At 38.4% G+C, this 22809-nt stretch overlaps 1 protein-coding gene across 10 annotated transcripts in view; it reads left to right on the forward strand.

Annotated features, from left to right (window-relative positions):
* Window positions 1–22809, forward strand: part of LOC120414454 (SCY1-like protein 2) — a 233476-nt gene that overhangs the window by 156518 nt on the left and 54149 nt on the right. For all 10 annotated transcript variants that reach the window (XR_008212373.1, XR_008212371.1, XR_008212377.1 and 7 more), the window contains exons 10-14: window positions 16022–16167; window positions 16362–16515; window positions 19919–20095; window positions 20329–20401; window positions 22615–22751. Coding sequence is in view for 1 of the 10 variants with exons in the window: in XM_052709441.1 (XP_052565401.1) it covers window positions 16022–16167; window positions 16362–16515; window positions 19919–20095; window positions 20329–20401; window positions 22615–22751 (687 nt within the window). In the remaining 9 variants the exon portion in view is untranslated. The remainder of the gene's footprint in view (window positions 1–16021; window positions 16168–16361; window positions 16516–19918; window positions 20096–20328; window positions 20402–22614; window positions 22752–22809) is intronic.

Raw genomic sequence — 22809 nt, forward strand, 5'->3', positions numbered from 1 at the left:
ATCTTCAATTATTTGGACTCGTTGAAAAGGTCTTTAAATAACCTAACCAACGATGGGTTGGATGATGGATCCGGACATGGATTTCATACACATAAGTGAGATCCGGCTTCAAAAAAGTACATAAATATCACTTAAGCGGTCATAACTCGAGACAGGGTTGCCAGATCTTCAATGTTTTAGACTCGTTGGAAAGGTCTTTCAATTACCTAAACAACGATGGGTTAAATGATGGATCCGGACATGGATTTTATACACATAAGTGAGATCCGGCTTCAAAAAAGTACATAAATATCACTTAAGTGGTCATAACTCGAGACAGGGTTGCCAGATCTTCAATGTTTTGGACTCGTTGGAAAGGTCTTTTGATTACCTAGCCAACGATGGGTTGGATGTTGGATCCGGACATGGATTTCATACAAATAAGTGAGATTCGGCTTCAAAAAAGTACATAAATATCACCTCAGGGGTCATAACTCGAGACAGAGCTGCCAGATCTTCAATGATTTGAACTCGTTGGAAAGGTCTTTTGATAACCTAACCAACGATGGGTTGGATGATGGATACGGACATCGTTTACATGCATATAATTGAGATCCGGCTTCAAAAAAGTACATTAATATCACTTAAGTGGTCATAACTCGAGACAGGGTTGCCAGATCTTCAATGTTTTTGACTCATTGGAAAGCCTTTTCAATAACCTAATCAACGATGGGTCGGATGATGGATCCGGACATAGTTTACATACAAATAAGTGAGATTCGGCTTCAAAAAAGTACATAAATATCACCTCAGGGGTCATAACTCGAGACAGAGCTGCCAGATCTTCAATGATTTGAACTCGTTGGAAAGGTCTTTTGATAACCTAACCAACGATGGGTTGGATGATGGATACGGACATCGTTTACATGCATATAATTGAGATCCGGCTTCAAAAAAGTACATTAATATCACTTAAGTGGTCATAACTCGAGACAGGGTTTCCAGATCTTCAATGTTTTAGACTCGTTGGAAAGGTCTTTTGATTACCTTACCAACGATGGGTTGGATGTTGGATCCGGACATGAATTTCATACAAATAAGTGAAATCCGGCTTCAAAAAAGTACATAAATATCACTTAAGCGGTCATAACTCGAGACAGGGTTGCCAGATCTTCAATGTTTTGGACTCGTTGGAATGGTGTTTTGATAACCTAACCAACGATGGGTTGGATGATGGATACGGACATGGATTTCATACAAATAAGTGAGATCCGGCTTCAAAAAAGTACATAAATATCACTTAAGTGGTCATAACTCGAGACAGGGTTGCCAGATCTTCAATGTTTTGGACTCGTTGGAAGGTCTTTTGATTACCTAACCAACGATGGGTTGGATGATGGATCCGGACATCGTTTACATGCATATAATTGAGATCCGGATATATGTGAAAACTCATTTTTATACATAACTTTTGAACTACTTATTGAACTTCAAACAATTCAATAGCGATGTATGGGACCCTAAACCAAGTCGAATGCAACTGGTTCGTTCAAAATCGGTTCAGCCAGTGCTGAGAAAACTTGGCAAGATTTTTGAACACATACATACATACACACACACACATACACACACACACACAGACATTTGTTCAGTTTTCGATTCTGAGTCGATATGTATATATGAAGGTGGGTCTTCGAGCTTTTAATAAAAAATTCATTTTTAGAGCAGGATTATAGCCTTACCTCAGTGAGGAAGGCAAAACATGAGAGTTTAAAAGTTTTAAAAAAGTTAAGAGTTTAAAAAAATAAAAGCATTTCTATTTTTTCTAAAATTTTCACAATTTTTTGCTTACACATTAATAAAAAAAATCAAATTTAAACAAATTTAAAAAAAAAACAGAAAAAACTTAAATATGAAATAAACACATTCAAAACTGATAGAAATTCAATATTGATCATAAGTTCGGACGGGCAAATAAAACGTCGGTCCCGGGCTTGGTTGTTGTTAGGCCATTATGTCATTCCATGCGTGGGCGTCGTCTCCCTGCCATAAAGACAAATAACACACCAAACCAAGCCTGCTCCGGTGGAATCGCTGGTGGCAGTTGGACTCCCAATCTAAAGGTCGTCAGTTCGAACCCTGTGGTGGAAGGTTCCTTGGAGTCGAAAGAGGTTTGGGTGCTCTCCCCATTCAAGCCTTCGGACTTGTAGGTTGTAACTATTGCAAAACTAGGCCAACGACTAGCTCAGGTTAAGGCATGAGGCACTTGAGGGTTAATCTAAGGGTCGGCTGCGCTACGGTGGTCAACAGAGGAGATCGCGGACAAGGGACTAAAACGTTCACTTTCTTTGCAGGTCGGGTTCAATAATTAAATAACATTTACTAATTCGTTTTAAAGTGTGTTTATTGTAAGTGTATGTGTGTGTGTGTAAATGAAAGGGGGGGGGGGGGGGGGAATTAGACGCTGCCGGTACGTACCGCTGCTACCTTGACGACGACTTCTGGGCCGAATCCGTTCGGCTGGCGAGCGCTCGCGTCCTGGTGGACACCGGTTCTCCGGAACAGTGTCGACGGTGGTGGTGGTGGTGGTGTAGAGCACGGCTAGAAACACAGGCCTTCCCTCTTTGGCGCAATCGGGCGACCTGGGACCTGCCCAATCTGGCCAACCCGAGAGGGGAATAACGCTCCTTGGGAATTAACACCAGTTCCGGTCCGAGCGTGCTCCTTGGTGATGATGGCCACCCTGGCCAGAGCGAAACGACGATCCTTGACGGGTTAGACGTAGCAGCTGGCTCCTCCGCTCTTACTGCTGCTAGGCCGAGAGTGTGCGATCGGGATATCGGACCAGCTTCCTGCTGACCGACAAAATGGCCGTTAAACGGCAACACAAAAGGTCCTGTGGACGGGGTGTAGTGAGAGGACCAGCCGACTAATTTGAACTTTGGCCGCTGGCAATCGTTCATCTGCAGGGCCGTACTGCAGGGTTTTAGACGTACCTGAACGACGTAGGGTGCTTCGCGCACAATTCTCCACCTTCGCACTCACTACTAATTTTAAGCTCTACTTTCAACTTGTTGATCGCACACTTGCCTGGTTTGGAATAGACCGATGGCGGTCTTCCAAGGTTCCTTTAAGCCTCCGATGCCAGTGACATGGCATGACGTCACAGAGGGAGGTCACACCACCCTCTGGAGTCGTTCCATTTTCCACCCACCGGAGATGGATTCTGTAGTTTGTTATTCTTGTTGATATTGGTCCCACCTTGTTGTTGTGTTGTATCAGTGTGTTAACAAATTGTGTTTTTCAATCGTTTTGTACCAAATCCCTACTAGCTGGTTTATAATTTCATTTGTTTCCCTTTTCCCTACTAACCATAACCTTAAAGATCGTGAACGTTCGCATTTAAATATTTATAAGTTAAGGAAACCTGTAACAACGGTTACACTATCCCCCACTTCGGTTAATAATTGAACTGGTTAAGTTCAATTATTATAACCAACGGAAAACTATCACTCAACTTTGAAAGCTATAAAATGGTTAAGTAGAACTTGTTTTACCGCGTAGTCGTTGAAAATCGATCAAAATAATAACAATCACAAAATAAATAACGAATTAAAATGAATAAATTAAACTGAGCATGCAAACAAACAAATTTAAAATAATAATAAAAAGTATCCCGAAAATTGGGTAGACAACTCTATATTATGCTGCGCAGCAAAACTACAATCATGCACTATCTACGATTTATTTACATTTTAGATCACTTTCGATCCGCGAGGGGTGATTCAAATCAAAATAATCTAAACCCCTGCTGCACACTGTCCTGCAGTTGACAGGGTGCAAAACGTCAACATCACTGTCATCTCACCGAACTGTCACCAGCATAACTGTTTGTAAACAAAGCAGTTAGCTGTAGTTCGGTTCGATATGTGACCGCGAACATTTTTATCGGTGGTTTATGGCCAATAGCCACCGATTTGACGAACGGTATGTTCTGGTAAGTACGTACTTTCATTGATTCACACGAAGAACCTCTTCGTTAAAAACGTTTTCTTCACATTTCAGCTCAATTAATGAGTGAAAGTGGCGGGTGTTTTGCTGCCAGATCTGGTTCTTCCCGAGGAAGAACAGACTGCAGAAACCCCAATAATCCCGGGATTACCGTGATGGCCATCTTGCCAAGCAAGAAGCACAACAGGTAAGTGTTTACACATTAAAAAGTTGCAACTAAAATTTGATCAATTAAGATCGTAAAAATGGTGATTTAATGATCGTAACCATTTCAATTTTGACCATGCAGGTCGTTAGGCACTTCACTCGCGACAGCTCCACAGTCGACACTCAGACAAAGGGCGAACATGACAATCCCTTAGCCTTCTGTCGATCTGCCAGTGCAACTATGAAGTCCCAACATAAACATAGTTGGCACGCTCTCTTTGTTTACAGCGGTACCACTACTAAACTGATTGACTCATTTATCACGACTAGGGGTGTTCAATACCCGCCAGTCTAATGAGTAAAAAGTTCACAAAATGTTTTCAAACAAACAAATATAAAAATCTTTCAGACAAACAAATAAATTAACGAATATTTCAATAAATTAACACAAATGCAACATTTATAGTACGGTGTAATGAATTTTTGCTTTTTCTATTTTTCAGATGCAATCCGGTAATCACTCCTGGAACTGGCCGGTCGGTGAGCGATCGAGGACTATGACGAGTTCCGAGGGAAACAATTTAACCCCTCGCCAACTACTAACGCCCTGTCTCGCCAACCTATGGCCAACCCAGAGGATCACTGCGGATGCTCCTAGATTTAATTGAGAAAATTTAATAAAGTTTTTGAATAAATTTGGCGGAGAACCTTTCCAGTTCTTCCGCAATCGGGTAATCGGGATCAACGACGAGCAACTCCGAAATCATTGCCCTAATCTTGGCGTAATCCGGGTCCTCATCTTCAGTTCCATTCAACAGATTGTTGACGAGTTCTTTGGCTTGTTCCTTGATTTCGTTAGTAGGTTCCTTCTTTTTCTTGGTTTTGCGGTGTTTGGATTCGTTCGTGGGGTTTGGTCGATTCATCGGGGAATGTACACCCGAATCAGACGACCTTTCCTTTTCATTCTTAGTTTTCTTTTTCTTTCCTTGTTGTTTCTTAAGTTCCGGTCGCTTCTTCGGGGACATTCCCACCGATTCCGACGACTTAATCTTCTTCTTCTTGGCCTTCCTGGCCGGCGATCTCTCCAGGGAAGACGACTTGCCTGGATCAGACGATCGTCCCTCGCCGGTATCCGACCGACGGTTCCTACCTTGGGCCTGGCACACGAATTGTACCGCCCGTGCGTCCCGATCCCCAGAATCGGAACCTGAGGTCAATGAAGGACCTCGCTGTTCCGTGGGTGGATCATCGGACGAAGCCGACACCGATGTCGGCGGCTGTCTTGAGGTGACGGCCTCAAGAGCTAAGTTCAGCTCGCGCCGGAACATGAATTATGTTCCGAAGCAAGTCCGATAACGCGATCATTATCAGACTCTCTGTTTTCCTTTCACCAACAAACCGAGCCCGATAACATGATCATTATCGGACTCTCTGTTGCTCTTTCCCAACAAGCCCAAGCTTGTTGATTTAGGCTCACCTGGCTAGGAAGGATTTGTCTACCTGAAATCCTTCCAACTAGCTAGCTAGGATAAGTTTTAGAAATAAGCCACTAGTCTGTAACTACCTCTTAAGCGGAGCGAACACGGCTCAAATAAAAATGCTTAAAGACCCAACCTGTCTTTAATTATAATTGGCGCAGCCGGTCGGCGTCGATCAACCTCAGAGCAGAATCAAATAGTGCATGCGTGTGATTAATAACCATTCGCGAAGTGTGTTCCCGGACAAATACGGAATTAATCCCGAACGTCACCGGAGTATTCGAGCATCATCGGAACATCGGAATTGAGGACACCGCCAACAGAGGAACCTGAGGAGCAGTACTCGACGAGGACCACCACGACTAGCAACTTAATTGATTTGAGAGCCATCCCGCCATACGTCGCATCAAGAGGATGACTCAGTGAGAATCAAAAGAGAAGAGTAGAAGTGAAGTGAAGAAAAACGACTGGAAAAAATGTACCAGTTCGTAAATATGGAACCACAGTTCCAACAAATTTTATTAAAAAGAGTTCTTGAGCTAAAAACAAGACTCAATCATGATATAGAAGATGGAAATATATCCTCTTCTCTTATAAAAGACCTGAGTGCCCTGTTAAAATGGGGTGCAAAAATTGGCCTCCTTGGGGAGTCAGATGTCAAAAACGTTCAATATAATTTGAACATAGTACGAAAATGTACTAATCATACAATCAACGAATCAACATCAAGTGAATTGATGGATATAAGGATAAAGAATCAGCAGAAGGCAAGGAGCCAACTACCGGGATTGATGTTTGAAAACAGTCCAAAGTGTTTGATTGAAATGACAAGTCAGAATAGATCAACTCAAACGGACAACAAACAAATAAACAATCTTCAAGAAGAATCGCCAAGCAACGTTATCTTAATTGCAGAACGTAAAAAGTTCACCAGTTCGAAAAACAAATTTACAAAAAGGACAAGAAACATATTTCAACGTCAACATCGCATGATACGGACCAACAATCCAGCAAACAACACGTCAACAAAAAGTTCAATCGGAACAAAAAAATCAACGGATGGATCAAGAATCAGCGAAGCCAACAAAAACCAAGGGAACAACAAGTTATCTAGAAATCAACGGAACTTCAAGTCAACGAATTGCATGTCATCGAATAGGTATGTGTTAACATATAAAGATAAGTTCGTAGATACAAATTCCAAAATTTTGTCAAATCAAAAGCTTTACGATAGGGGTAAAAAGTTGTCAATTGATCTTTTAACTAGAAAGTGGAAATACAAATCAACACCCCATAAATATGTTTTACCATGTAAGATAGTAGGCCAATTTCAAAATTATAAATTGCAAAACCGCTTTTACGATCGGGGTAAAAAAAAAAAAAAACATTCATATAACAAGTAAAAACATCGTAGGTGACAGATCAGTGATTCAGACCGATTCAAATCAAAATGGCAAGACTTCTGTTAACTATATTAACAAAATATTTTGCAAAATTTTTGAAGTAAAACTGCTCACTCCATATCTAGACATCGTGAAATACGCTTTTAAGAAGCTGTTATCGAATGTCAAAGACACATGTTTTTTTAAATGATTTTCATGATATTGGGCCGGGACCGTGGTGTAGGGGTAAGCGTGATTGCCTCTCACCCAGTCGGCCTGGGTTCGATCCCAGACGGTCCCGGTGGCATTTTTCGAGACGAGATTTGTCTGATCACGCCTTCCGTCGGAAGGGAAGTGAATGTTGGTCCCGGACTAACCTAAAAAAAGGTTAGGTCGTTAGCTCAGTCCAGGTGTAGGAGTCGTCTCCCTGGGTCCTGCCTCGGTGGAGTCGCTGGTAGGCAGTTGGACTAACAATCCAAAGGTCGTCAGTTCGAATCCCGTGGTGGATGGAAGCTAAGGTGTAAAAAGAGGTTTGCAATTGCCTCAACAATCAAGCCTTCGAACACCTAGTTTCGAGTAGGAATCTCGCAATCGAGAACGCCAAGGCAATGCTGTAGAGCGAATAATTTGATTTGATTTTTTTTCATGATATAACGACAATTAAACAAAATAAAACTGAAGAGACAGTTATTGATCGCATCTAAATTGCTTGATAACTAAAATTCAAATAGATAAAACAATATCCAATCAAAAGCTGCAAAAATATTTTGCCCAGAAAAAAAATGTTTTTTTTTTATTGTGCCAATCTTTATTAAGATTGTTTCTATTTTGACACAATACTAATTTTTATGTAGCAAAATCACAAACAAATATAAAAAAAAATGTTTTAAAGAGTCATGCGAACATGATAGTAGCAGTTATTTGAAAGTAAAAAAAAACCGTAATCTCAATCATATGAGTACTTAATACGTTTTTTTTATTTTGATATAAAAAAAAATCAACAAAAAAAAATGTGTTGTACAAAACCAAGTACAAGGAAATTTCAAGATTGCTGTAGTATTCACAACAGAAATACATACAAGAACAATGCATATATTAGCTCAAACAGATATAATGTACACTAAAACATCTTTTTTATCTGTTTCGAATGTTGCTTTGAATTTAATATCAATATTTTTATATCTGAAGTTCAATGCAAACATAACAAAATAGTGTTTGCTGTGTAAAACAAACAATCGATTGGCGTAGACCAACGACCATTTGTGAATTGTGTTCAATAAACTAAAATTATAACGATAATTGCAGAAGTAATTCAGAAATAAATGTCCCTAACATTTATTACAAGATGTGAAAAAATAAACACAAATTTAATTAATAAATTAGATACTATAAAAATAATAATGAAGAAAACATTCAACAATGGTTTTTTTAAGTCAAAGGCTTCTAAATAAGCTGATAAAAAGCTTAAATTTTAAAAAGAAAATCATTTTGCCACAACTGAAAACTATCAGAAGTAATTTTACTCTACGATTCATATCATTCAGAGAAATCTTGATGAATAAAAAAAATGTAAGCAGCTAGCAAAAAAAAAAATCTATATAGACTTCTAAATTTCAAAATAAAAAAAAATCAACAGCAATTGTACGGCATACGAATATAATACGGAAAATAAACCTACCACGAATATTTTAGAGTTTTTGGTACTCTGAGATTTTGATGATAGAAAAATTAAACCACCCACATATTGACATTTTGTCATCATATTGTGAATAATAATATGTGTCCAAACAACACAGTATCAATTCAGAAAAATGAATGTTACAATTAAAAACAAAAAAAGCACACACAAACTGTAATTCAAAAACTTTGACCGATTAACATTGAGTTTAAAACGAATTATGATTTAAATTGAAAAAAAAGTGCTTTCTTACTACTTTCAAATATTTAAAAACTAAAAAATTTAAAGCAAAATACAGATAAAAAATAGTCTCAGCTTTTCTGTGATTAAAAGTATTTGTTTTGTATGCTTATTTGATAAAAAAAACTGTATCTCCTCAAAAAAAGAAAAAAAAAGACCAGTGTTCAAAAACCAATCCTGACAAGTCCAGATATATTTTTAGGATTTTATCAAGAAAAATTAAACGATACTGAAAACAACAGTGTTCGGACAATACAACATTAACAATGAAGAAAAGGTTTCAAAATGCCTAAAAGAAATTTAGTATATATTTTTTTTGTGAGAGTGGATAGAAATTCAATATATGATATACCACATAATCATAGACAAGATAGAAAAATTTGCAAAAGAACTTTGAAAAGTTTTTTTTTCTTCTCCCAAATGCAAAAAAATCAATGGTTATAAATATACCAATATATTTAAAAATCTATTAGTACCTAAAGCTAAAATCAATGAATCAAAATGTACTTATAATCGTAATACGTTAAAATATAGGGTGAATACACCTTTAAACTTTTGTTTACATCACAAAATATAAGATTGCAAATAAAATGATTCAAATAGTGTGTGTCAACTAATAAAAAATTACTCAATTAAATTTCATTCTGACGGTACATTATAACTCATGACTCTCGCAACAAAACAAAAATAATCATAAAAAGGTTAAAAGTGTTCAATATGATTCAAAGTTAACTAAAACAATTAATTAAAAATAGTTTTATTTTTCAATTCAATGAAATCTTAAGTACAGAAAAAACATTAGGAACATATTTTTCCTTTGACAAAATATAAAAGAATAGGAATTTAATCATACTAACTTTCAAAATCAGAAAACGTTATAAAAAATATGACTATGTTGTCTTAAAACAAGTAACTGAACTTAATTTAGGTAAAAAAAAAAACAAAACACTGCCATGTATAACTAAAACATCGGAATACATTGGATCATTTTACAGTGAGAAATAGATGAAGATTTGAATCACAAAATTATGCATAAAAATCGTTGCACCACAGACATGAGTTCAAAAACTATTACAACTAATGAATTCTCAACAAACGATAACGTTAAGGATAATAATAATAAAAATTACATAAATTAAATCGGACAGTTATAAGCAATAAAAAAAATGTAGTACAAAATAACCTTGATGCCAAAAAGGCTAATTAGCATAAATTCAGTTCTAAAACCAATAAAACTGTTGTAAAAAAGTATCTCAAATATTGTGTTAACTGGTTGAAAAAAACAAACAATAATTACAAAAAAAATGTATATTTGAAATATTATAATGAAAACACATCCACTTGTGTTCATTTTCAAAAAAAAAGAAACAAAAAAAAATCAAGAAGCAAACCATGAATAAAAAATGTATAATTACTCAGTTATTTCATGTAACATTTAATCTATTAACTCTTCAAACAAAAATAGATAGCCAGGAACACAAAGTTAAACAGATAATTTTTAAAATTATGAAAATATTTTGAATTATAATTCAAATCCACATATATGAGGATCGCTTATGTTACTGAGCAAAACTATAATCAAAAACACATCTTAATTATTTAGGCGTTAATAACAGAAACACATTTATATTATAACGCATGAGGACATGCTTTTTCACCCCCCGGAGGAATTATGTTCCGAAGCAAGTCCGATAACGCGATCATTATCAGACTCTCTGTTTTCCTTTCACCAACAAACCGAGCCCGATAACATGATCATTATCGGACTCTCTGTTGCTCTTTCCCAACAAGCCCAAGCTTGTTGATTTAGGCTCACCTGGCTAGGAAGGATTTGTCTACCTGAAATCCTTCCAACTAGCTAGCTAGGATAAGTTTTAGAAATAAGCCACCAGTCTGTAACTACCTCTTAAGCGGAGCGAACACGGCTCAAATAAAAATGCTTAAAGACCCAACCTGTCTTTAATTATAATTCATGGTAACCAACCGGGTAATCTTGGCGACGTCCACCGGCTTCACGGTTCCTTCCGCGCGTAGTTGCTGGAGAAACTCCAGACTGAATTCCACATCTTGTACTGCCCTGTGAAGAGGGTAATTCTTGTGGCCTGGGTCGACAGGACAGGCCATCTCGGACGAACCTTCCACGTCCGAGCAGTCCGCGTCGTACTCCTGTTCTTGCCACTCCATCTTTCCGTATTCTGTTTTGTTCTTCTCTTTCATCGTTCGTACTCGCGTGAGTAGGACTAGTGTGCACAATAAACAATATCAATTACCGACGGCCGATCGGCGGCTAAACGATCGGTGCTCGTCGCGAAGTGCAACGCAAGAATTATTGTTGTTATCTTTATGTTTTGCTCTTCGTGTGCTGATTTAACAGTATGTATCGCTCAGGACCTTTTTGTTAATGAAATGCTATTCAATTTAATTTGTTATTCTAGGGATGTTCATTAAATCAATTTTAAACTTCTAAATAAATATTTTCGTGTTCAAATACCACCACTTTACCACAAACAAAATTAAATAATATATTTTCTAGGCAACCTAAGTGGAAGTTAGAGACGGATCCTACTCATCAAATGAAGTTTGATGAGTATTCTCCTCCCGCTCGAGTTGAAAATTTTATTAAAAATTTTGAATCGATCCTCTGCTGATTTTCGCGATTTTGTGTTGGGTGCCAATTGTAACTATTGCAAAACTAGGCCAACGACTAGCTCAGGTTAAGGCATGAGGCACTTGAGGGTTAATCTAAGGGTCGGCTGCGCTACGGTGGTCAACAGAGGAGATCGCGGACAAGGGACTAAAACGTTCACTTTCTTTGCAGGTCGGGTTCAATAATTAAATAACATTTACTAATTCGTTTTAAAGTGTGTTTATTGTAAGTGTATGTGTGTGTGTGTAAATGAAAGGGGGGGGGAGATTAGACGCTGCCGGTACGTACCGCTGCTACCTTGACGACGACTTCTGGGCCGAATCCGTTCGGCTGGCGAGCGCTCGCGTCCTGGTGGACACCGGTTCTCCGGAACAGTGTCGACGGTGGTGGTGGTGGTGGTGTAGAGCACGGCTAGAAACACAGGCCTTCCCTCTTTGGCGCAATCGGGCGACCTGGGACCTGCCCAATCTGGCCAACCCGAGAGGGGAATAACGCTCCTTGGGAATTAACACCAGTTCCGGTCCGAGCGTGCTCCTTGGTGATGATGGCCACCCTGGCCAGAGCGAAACGACGATCCTTGACGGGTTAGACGTAGCAGCTGGCTCCTCCGCTCTTACTGCTGCTAGGCCGAGAGTGTGCGATCGGGATATCGGACCAGCTTCCTGCTGACCGACAAAATGGCCGTTAAACGGCAACACAAAAGGTCCTGTGGACGGGGTGTAGTGAGTGGACCAGCCGACTAATTTGAACTTTGGCCGCTGGCAATCGTTCATCTGCAGGGCCGTACTGCAGGGTTTTAGACGTACCTGAACGACGTAGGGTGCTTCGCGCACAATTCTCCACCTTCGCACTCACTACTAATTTTAAGCTCTACTTTCAACTTGTTGATCGCACACTTGCCTGGTTTGGAATAGACTGATGGCGGTCTTCCAAGGTTCCTTTAAGCCTCCGATGCCAGTGACACGGCATGACGTCACAGAGGGAGGTCACACCACCCTCTGGAGTCGTTCCATTTTCCACCCACCGGAGATGGATTCTGTAGTTTGTTATTCTTGTTGATATTGGTCCCACCTTGTTGTTGTGTTGTATCAGTGTGTTAACAAATTGTGTTTTTCAATCGTTTTGTACCAAATCCCTACTAGCTGGTTTATAATTTCATTTGTTTTCCTTTTCCCTACTAACCATAACCTTAAAGATCGTGAACGTTCGCATTTAAATATTTATAAGTTAAGGAAACCTGTAACAACGGTTACAAGGTTCGAGCAGAAACTTACAATAGAAACCACAAAAGACCTGGGGGTAGTTTATGTGGATGGTTTGATGGAACAATGGAAGTTCTTTTTCGTATAATGCCCCATTTTAAGTTTAATGAAAGATTCTGAAAACATCAATATAGAAATACCTAAAAAAAATTAAATTCAAACATAAAGAATGTTTGGATCTGAAACAAAAACATTACCTAAGCAAAAAAACAACTTCATGTTCTCATCCCAAGTAACAAACGATTTGCCTAATACTCTTCACAAGTTTTATTAAAGCTTTGGAAAATGTTACCAAGTTTCATAACAACTTTGAATTATCCTATCAAGTTCTATCCTCGCTTTTCTTTCAAGATATCTTGAAAACTTTTCTAGTAGGTTTTCAAGACTGTCAAAACAGTTTTATTTATTAGTTTAAATAAGATTTTCAAGCATTCTTTTAGTGACTCAAATAAAACCATCTTAAAACCAATTGTGCTAGTAGTTGCATGTTCCAAAACCGTAGGACTTTAGCTGTCAAAAGCAACATTTCAATCATGGAGCAGCAGCAGCAGCGCAGTTGCAGGAGACATTTTGTGTGAATTTACAGATTATGAAATAAAAATTCCGTTACCATTATTGTTGCTATCTCTGTGAAAACCATTTAAAGCGAAAAGTGATTTGTTTGCGGTTAAAATTATTCAAGGAGCAGTCGAACCATGCCGTCCCTAGTTTGTGATTTTTTCTGAGGATTGAAGAAAATTAGTGTTGTGCAATGTCTATGCTGATTCGTAATCCATCATTGGATGAAAACTAACGAGGCAGCAAATGTGTTTTTTTTTTTTTAATTTTTAACTTGACTAGCGTTCAAATTAACTATTTCAACTTCCAAAACGGCATTTTCTTGTCCAAGAATAAGTTGATTTGTTCAAGAATGTTTTAAATTCACAACGGCTTCCTGAAGATAAGATTAAAACTCTTCAGTTTTAGAAATGGCTTAATATTTTGTTGCATGTATTGCTACGCTCAGTTTGTTCAGTGCAGTTTAGAGGTTAGGTGATCGATTAATAAGAGAATAAAAAGTGTTATTTGTGATTATTTTTTCTGTGGCGGATGAAACCTATGACAAACGTTGTAAATGTGTATGTGAAATAAAGAAAAAGTGACGAAAACCATGATCATGTTCATGATAAAGTGAAATATAGAATATGTGACGAAATAAAGCCAAACCAAATAATTGACACTTTGGAATACGTTTTGTCATGTAGTATGTTTTTCCGCAGTATTGTTAATGTTATATGAATAAAAAACAGAGCTATTATTGTGTTTATTTATTTAGAGAGAAAATTATGATCAAATCTACAGCAACAATCAAAAAGGGCGCATGCAAATTTGGAACAATTATTATTAAAGTTCTTAGACAACAGGTAACTACTCATCTAAATCCCCTTTGCGGAAGAAAGCTGGAGAGGATTGCTGTTGTTTGAGTGTCCGAGTAATGTGAACCTGAAAATTAGCTACACAGTCGAAATTTTTGTCCACCCTTTTCCCGTGTTGGTCCAGAAATTTTCACTACCCGGATCTATTTTCCACCATCGATACAAGCATGCGCTACGGCCAGTGCAACGTGTGATTTAGCCTTGGTTAAAGCAATATCAAGTCTTTCACAAGTCCTACAGTTCTTCAGAAGTCCCCACCAAGAGCATGCTTAGAATAATTACATTTAACATGGTTTTAATCAAGAAAAGAATGGTTTAACGATTTTCGCCATATTGAGAGGCAAGAAATTGGGCAAAAAATCGCAGCCATGTTGAATATTTGAGAGATATCAGAAATTAAACGTATTTTGGCATGAAAATCTTGTAGGTTATTTAAAGATTCAACAAGGCGAGCAGTATTTTTTCGAGGCATCTTGAAAAATTATTCGATCATTTTTTAATGGCATGAACTTTTTGGATATGTTCACTAAATTATGCATGTTTTATTTTTCAATATAGCATTTTCCTTGTAAATTTTTGTCTTGTATAATTTTCTAATACTTGTTTATCAAGTAGGGTACACTATAAGACAGAATGGTTTTGATGATAATATTTTTGAATTCAATAAGATCTAGTTAAGGCACGTTTGGTTTTCTTCAAGAGCTGTTCCATTTATATCTTGATTTATTTCAGTCGCTAAGAAGTCTTCCAGGATACTCCAAAACCATTTATCATTTACACAAGATTTATTTAATTCAGCAAGAGTCTTTGAAGACATTGCTAAAACTTATCTGCTAGATTATATCGTTTTAAAACATCCTTGAAAATTGATCTTCATAACCTCCTAAAATAGTCCACTTTGCACTTAACTCAGCTTTAACTCGTGTTTAATACAGCATGTAGGACTAAAATGTTTTATAACCATTTTTGGCCAACGACTCTTAATAATCTCTTCTAGATCGTTTTAAAACTTAAATTGTTACTTGGGCAATTAAATGTTTCTTAAAATATGTGAAAATTTGATCTCAAGCATTTTTTTTTGATCCAGACACTCATTTTATGTATCGAATATTTCATAAACTGCCTTAAGGTCCAGTCATAGAACTATTTTGAAATGCCGTCGTGGGTCGGATGACATGGCTTCACGGGCCGGACTTTGAGCAGGCCTGCTAATTGGTATAACGCCCAAAGTGTCAACTTTGGGCGTGATCAGACAAATCTCGTCTCGAAAAATGCCACCGGGACCTTCTGGGATCGAACCCAGGCCGACTGGGTGAGAGGCAACCACGCTTACCCCTACACCACGAGTCCCCATCAACATTTAATAACTCTGTTGGATTTAGCTTCAACGAGTAAAAGATGTAATACGATTAAGTATTACTTATTGATTACACATTTTTATTTGTATAAAAGGAGCCTAATTAAATTTGGACTTATATCATTTTCAGTACGATTTTCTTCTGTTTTCACCTCCTGAAAGCTAAGATAACACTCAGATCACATACGCATGATATTTTAGGACGAGCAAATCAGATGTCAACATCTGGACCGCAAACCACAGTCACCACCGTAAGCTCTTATTTTTCGGGAAATGAAGAAATCTGGTATCTGGCTCCCAGATCCCTTCTGTAGGGAAATGCTAATATTTGTTCAAGTCAGCCCTGCGTCTTTCGTAGGTTGACTTGGACCGGTATCGTGTTGCCCTGTTTCTATTAATAACCCCACAATCTTTCGCCTTCACAGAAACTCTGGTGGCAACACATCTGGCCCAATCTCCAGCAGGAAATGCGTGCTGATGAAGTCCTGGCCGCCGTCCTGCAGCCCGCCCTCACCCTGGTCCAGGAATCATCGAACACCGAATACGAAGCAATCATTTTACCAACGTTTAAGTAAGTTTTCCGTTTTTGAGCACCATCGTTGACTTCGTTACCGGTGTGCTATCTTGTCATACTGCGTGTTTAAGCAATTTATCTCAAAAATTCAAACTCAGAAAATCGCGACAAGATAGCACCACCGCAACGATCAGACACCCAAGTCCACAACCGTAACCTCATCCTTTTTCCGCCTCCACCTCCGTTCCCAGGACTGTTTTTGTTGCTCCCAAATCCATCCAGGCGACCGTAGCGTTACTGGAGAACCTGCACATAATCCTGGAGAAAACACCCCGGGACGACATCAGGACGGAAGTGCTTCCGTTGCTGTTCAACGCGCTCGAAAGTACAACGATACAGGTGCAGGTAAGTAATTTCCGCCGCTCCACCCTGGAACCTACCCTAACCTCACGTGCCGACCATGCCCACTTGGTTACAAACGAGAGAAGGGGAGAGAGAAGGGGGCAGAAAGTGGCACCTGGTGACAGCTGATGATGCTTGAAACGAGTGCAGGACATATGAGTGGGCGAACCCAGATATTGAGGCCTTTTACCGCACAATCTTGCTGCATGCAACAGGTTGTGTCGTAGTTGTCTTATGGTATGACTAGTGGTGTCAAGTGAAGGGTTAAACACAAACTTGGCAAAGAAATTTAAAACCAATCGAAATAAATTTTTATTGGACATGTTTGGAAATTTCGGCCTAGAAAAAATACTTTTACAAGATACCAGACCAACGACACTCAAACTGTAGGTACGATAAAGTTGAAACATGTGCTGACAAATGACACGAGCTTTAATGGTTGCATGACTGGAAATTTAAAACGCAAATAAGTTAAGCATACCGATCGACGAGTGGGGGAGTTGGTATTTTCTGCATCAGTAGGACATTTTTAATTTTAATCAATTTTCCGAATGAAGCTGATTTACAACCACTCTGCAATTACAAATTAACGTTACATTATGTTTTGATTTTCACAACATGTTGCGTCGGTTTTAAAATGTGTACCGGTTTAAATGTTTATTTCAACTAAGAACAAAAAACAAAACAAAAAAGTACGGCTCAAATAAACATTATAATTTTTTTTCAGAGAATTCTGATGATGATTGCATGATTTTTTAAATGTCTGAACTCATTTAACAATTAATTTTTTGAGCTTCTAAATAAAATTATCCAACAATTATTGTTTTCATCTCCGGAAAATTCAGGTATGTTTTAAAAAAACAACCCCATTAGAAAAAAACACTTTGTAAATATTTTTATATCTTTTAATTACTATAGAGTATTTGATAGAATATTGTAATCTTTTTATTTGATGTTTTTTTAAGATGGATTAAATTTAAGTAATGCATTTTCTATGTCAAAAGAAGCCATTTGCATCATTAGATTTTCCTTACAAGTCTTCTTATAATTTTGTAAGCTGGTTATACATTTAAAGTCCGCCTGCCAAAACTAGTTCTAAAAGTTAAGAAAATTTTCAATTAATCGGACTGCTGATTACTGAGATATAAATTAGTTAATTTCAGTATTATTATTGGGGTAATTCTCCGCCAACTCCCCCTTTTTTAGAACTTGTCATTTAAAGGGAAATTTAATGTACTTTTCGAATTAACATTGACCCAGAAGGGTCCTTATTTTCATTTAGAACAAACATTTTCATTTTAGAATTTCTTGTTTTTTCTAACTTTGCAGAGTTATATTTTAGAGTGTAACAATGTTGTACAAAGTTATAGAGCAGACAATTACAAAAATTTTGATACATAAACATAAGGAATTTGCTAATAAACATCACGAGTTATCGCGATCATACAAAAAAAGGTGCAGGTGGTTATGTTACACATGACCAGTATGACAAAGAACTTTGCAAGATGGTTGTTGAAATTTTCGATTACATTGTCTGGTCCAAATTTTCCCAAGATTCACTAGATTCATAATTACCATAAAGTTTGATACCCATATTGCCCCAACTCTTATGGTTCGGCAAATGTCCCAACATCGGAACATCCCCGGGGCCTCCGGCCACTTCGGATTGTGGCCACTGCTGCTGAAATGTCAAATTTCATATCTAGTATCAAAAATCATAAATTTTGATACCCATGTTGCCCGTACTCTTATGGATCGGCAAATGTCCTCCCATCGGAACATCCCCGGGGCCTTCGGCCACTCCGGATTGTGGCCACTACTGCCGAAATGTCAAATTTCATATCCAGTATCAAAAACCATAAAGTTTGATACCCAGTAATCAAAGTTTGATACCCATATTGCCCCTACTCTTATGGTTCGACAAATGTCCCCCCATCAGAACATTCCCGGGGCCTCCGGCCACTCCGGATTGTGGCCACTACTGCCGAAATGTCAAATTTCATATCCAGTATCAAAAACCATAAAGTTTGATACCCATATTGCCCGTACTCTTATGGTTCGGCAAATGTCCTCCCATCGGAACATCCCCGGGGCCTCCGGCCAATTCAGGTGGTGGCCAATTCCAATTATCGACTCCTTCTAATGCCGGCTGGCATGTCTTGGCTGATCCATGCCATCTGCTCCCGGGCCACCAGACCATCTGCTCCTGATGTTGACTCGTCGACGTCCAGCAACAGAATGAATTTTCGGGACCAACCGAGCCGAGTTTTGTTGGTTTAGTTTTGTTGCACCGTCGACGATCACGTCTCTCGATTGACTGATTGGGAAACGTTTGTTCGACCAACCAGCGTGTACCTAAGAGGGGAAATTTGCTTCGTAAAATCGCGATAATTCGTGATGTTTATAAGCAAACCCCTTATATCTATATATCAAAAATTTTGTAATTGTCTGCTCTATAGCTTTGTAGAACATCGTTACACTCTAAAAAATAACCCTGCAAAGTTAGAAAAAAACACGAAATTTCAAAATGAAAAAATTTGTTCTAAATGAAAAAATGACCCTTCTGGGTCAATGTAGATTCGAAAAGTACATTAAATTTCCCATAAAATGACATGTTCCAAATTTTTTTACAGTCGAGTAACGGAAAATGGGAGAATTTTTAATACTTTGTTAGTGTATTTTCGATGAAAATACGTTTTTTTCGGAATTCTGAGTACGCCATCAAATCGGGCGTCTAATTTTACATAAAAGTCCCTTTGACACCAAATTTCTATCTCATCAGGCTGCAAATTATTATAAAACACCTCTTTTTTCGAATGTTCAGAAATGAAAGGGGCCGTACCGCCCCTCCGTCACGAGATATCAAAAAACGTACATCAGATTCGTGATCAGGGACCAAAGTTACCCCTTAGGACAAAGTTTCACGCAAATCGAAGAAGGGTCGGGGTTCCCGATTTCGTGTGAGTTGGTAGAGAATTATCCAATTATTTTATATTTATTATTTATTTTTTTCCGTCTAACTATGTTTTTCTTATATCAGAAAACCAGAAAAATAATCTAGTGCTTTATGGAAAAGCCATATATTTAAATAAAAACAAATGCCTTCATCAAAATTTTGCAAAATATCTAGGATATCTAGAAAACATTTGGTATCAAGAATCTTTTAAAATCAGCATGTTGGCAAATTTTTGTTATTCGTAGCAAATTCAAAAAAATAAATGGTCTCCTGGGATTTATAATAAAAAAAACGGATTAAAATTTGAACTTTTTTTTCAATTTCTTTCTTATGGTAAGTCAGTAGACGTATCAAAAATTCATGCAAAAAAGACTGAAATCTAATATATTAAATTGAAGAATCTTGATGGATATTTATTTTTCGCATTTTATTTTTCCGGTTTTTCCCTAGAGTGCCGCCCTTGTGGCCGTCACGAACGTGTACGACTACCTGGACGACATCACGATCAAGAAGCTGGTGCTGCCGAAGCTCAAGGCGGTGTTCGAGAAGAACCAGAACGATCTCAAGATCATGGGCAACGTGCTGCAGTGTGTCGAGCGGACGCTGGACAAGCTGGACAAGTCGCAGGTGGGTTTGGATAGTTCGCAAGGCGAAGGTTGTTATTTTTAAGATGAACATTTTAATATAACATACATTAAGCTTTCAAAAAGTAAGCATGTATTAAATAACTAAGATAATGTTGACAGAACAAATGCATGTAAATGTTAAAGTTATAATATATTTTCCTAGCAGGTTAAAGAAATATTCTTGAATAACGTCAGATTATACTTCTGTATTTTCTCTTCAACCTAACCCAATAGATTATAGACGAAGTGCTGCCTTTGCTACTGGAAGTTAGGTTAACCGATCCGGATATTATTGTGCGAGTTGTCAGTAAGTATACATTATCAATTACTCAGCAAAGAGTTTTAAAATTTTTGAAGGTCAAACATTTATGAATGCCGACCACTACAATTCTTTAAATAGGCTCATCCCAAACAAAAGAAGCCCATTCAAGTATGATCTCATTCATGCATGTGCTAAAACACACACATTGTCAGTTTGGCTGACAATGGGATTCTATTGTACAAGCCACCTTCTAGTATTATGTATGAGGCAGCATCTTCTGGCGGAACATCCAACGAAAAGCGTGCTAAGCTCTCATTTTCCCTCTAGGAGAACACAGAACGAATGTTTGCTTTCCATTATGTGACTCCAAACAGTGTGGAACCGGGCGGTGTCATCATTATGCATCAACGGTTTCGGGGCGTAAACCAGCCAGCTCGAGTCCGGGCGCCAGTTGAAACAGGTGGCTAAGCCGGCCAACAATCCCCGCAACATCCAGACAGTGGGGGATTTCATTTCGCAAACGAGCTCTAAAGCCACAGCAGCAAAAGTCCGAAATGTTTGTGCCAAGAAATTTCCTGGAATCCCCACTAGAGTGCTGTGAAGGCCATTAGCATCATGAAGATGTCCAGCCGGGGTGGCCGGAACAGTTAGGTTTCGAATTGTACGATTTTGAGGAATGTTTAAACGGTCATTAGAAAACTGTTTGGTTGTAGTTTTTACAACAAAAAAAACCTCCTCCGCAGTCTGTATAATGCAATGTCAGCCGTGAGGCATTGCTGTGTTGTTCCGAAGCCACGTGGCCCACAGAACACAGAGAATAATGGTGCTTTTATGCAACGTTACAGCTGATTACCTCAAGTGCCTGGAAAAAGCTCAGCTCGTGTTATGACTGAAACGAGTACAGCTTGAGTGAAATTACGCGGAATTTTGTCTTACCTGGTTTGGATGCAATGAGTCATTTCCTTGGGAGATCTTTACCATTTAATTAACAAGCATGAAAAACTTGGTAAAAACAAACGTTTAATGTTTTGTCATCATATTTGTACAGAAACGAGAAGATTTTTAGATTCTTGAGTTAAGAACGCCAATTTGTGCATCCCAGAACACCTCACCTTTGACTTTCTCAGATCCCCAAAATTCGATTTCAATCCTGAAATATTCAATAAAAACCGACAAAGACTCCGTGCTTTGTTATCACTTTTGTCGTGCTATTATAACACACTGAAAATTGATGTAAGTGCGACAACTGGCCAAACGAGTTTCAGAAGAGAACGCGTTTGACACACGCACATGCCCGACTAACGTAAACATTTTTAATCGTGTTTGTTTTTGTTTACATTGAGCGCCACGTTTTTATTTATTCAAGGTAAAAATTAAATCGTGTTTTTTCGGAACTTCAAAAAGCGACCTACGACAAGTCAGCACGACAGCCTCGAAATAGTATTAACACGTGTATTTCAAACAATTGGATGAGAGTCGTCACAATAACAGAAAAAAATGTAAATTTTCGCGTATCACATGTCTGCCAGAACCTATATTTTATATTGCAAAAGTAATTGTACTCTGTGAAAACCCGTCACTTTCACAATGCACATTCGTCCTTTCTTGTCACCCCGTTTTCCATCGCGGAAATAATTTCCAGGGCCGGAACCATCGATCGCAATGCATGCTAATGAGCAGTAACTGCGCGCCGAGCGGGTCGTGGAATACCCTGTGGGACCTGCCTCGGGCGGAATATAATATAAATTCTAATTATCACGCTTCCTCCCGGCGGTTCATGGCCCGTGGAAACATTCGCTGGGCCATCGATGGTGATGTTCACTCGACTCGAACCGGCGGAATTTCCCAGTGCCATTGCCCGGGTCGGTTCCAATAAAACCTAATGGACTGGAAATTACGCGATAATGTTGATAATTGACTAATAAAACTAATTCGGACGACAAATTGCGTTATCAGATTGGGGCAATTATTCATTTACCTCATGTAAACATTCCACTTGGTTCAACTGATGGAATTTCACTTTCCCAGAATGAATAGACATTTTCGTAGAATTCGTCGGGAAATTTAACGAGAAGAGACCTTTGCAAAAATCGCTAACATTTCAAATTGCCAAACAATTCCGAGAATCGTCCATTTCGGAAAACTGCAATTCTGGCAAATATATTAAGCCCACTTAAGGTGTTTGTCGTCTCATTCCACACAGGATGTGACCAACGACGTTAATGGCCTTCTTTCCGATTTCACTTTCCCCCCCTCAGATATCTACCGGATTATGTTGTGTGATAAAAAGTACGGTCTTACCGTGAACACCATGGCCACGAAGGTGATGCCAACCCTGCTGCCCCAGACTGTGAATCCATCGCTAAATCTCGAACAATTTATGATCCTGTTAGAGGCAAGTGGTTGCGGGATTTACTGGCTTGGGCGACCTGTTAATGTTGATTATTGGTTCG

The sequence above is a fragment of the Culex pipiens genome, chromosome 3, assembly GCF_016801865.2.
Source record: "Culex pipiens pallens isolate TS chromosome 3, TS_CPP_V2, whole genome shotgun sequence".
NCBI classification, from domain to species: domain Eukaryota; kingdom Metazoa; phylum Arthropoda; class Insecta; order Diptera; family Culicidae; genus Culex; species Culex pipiens.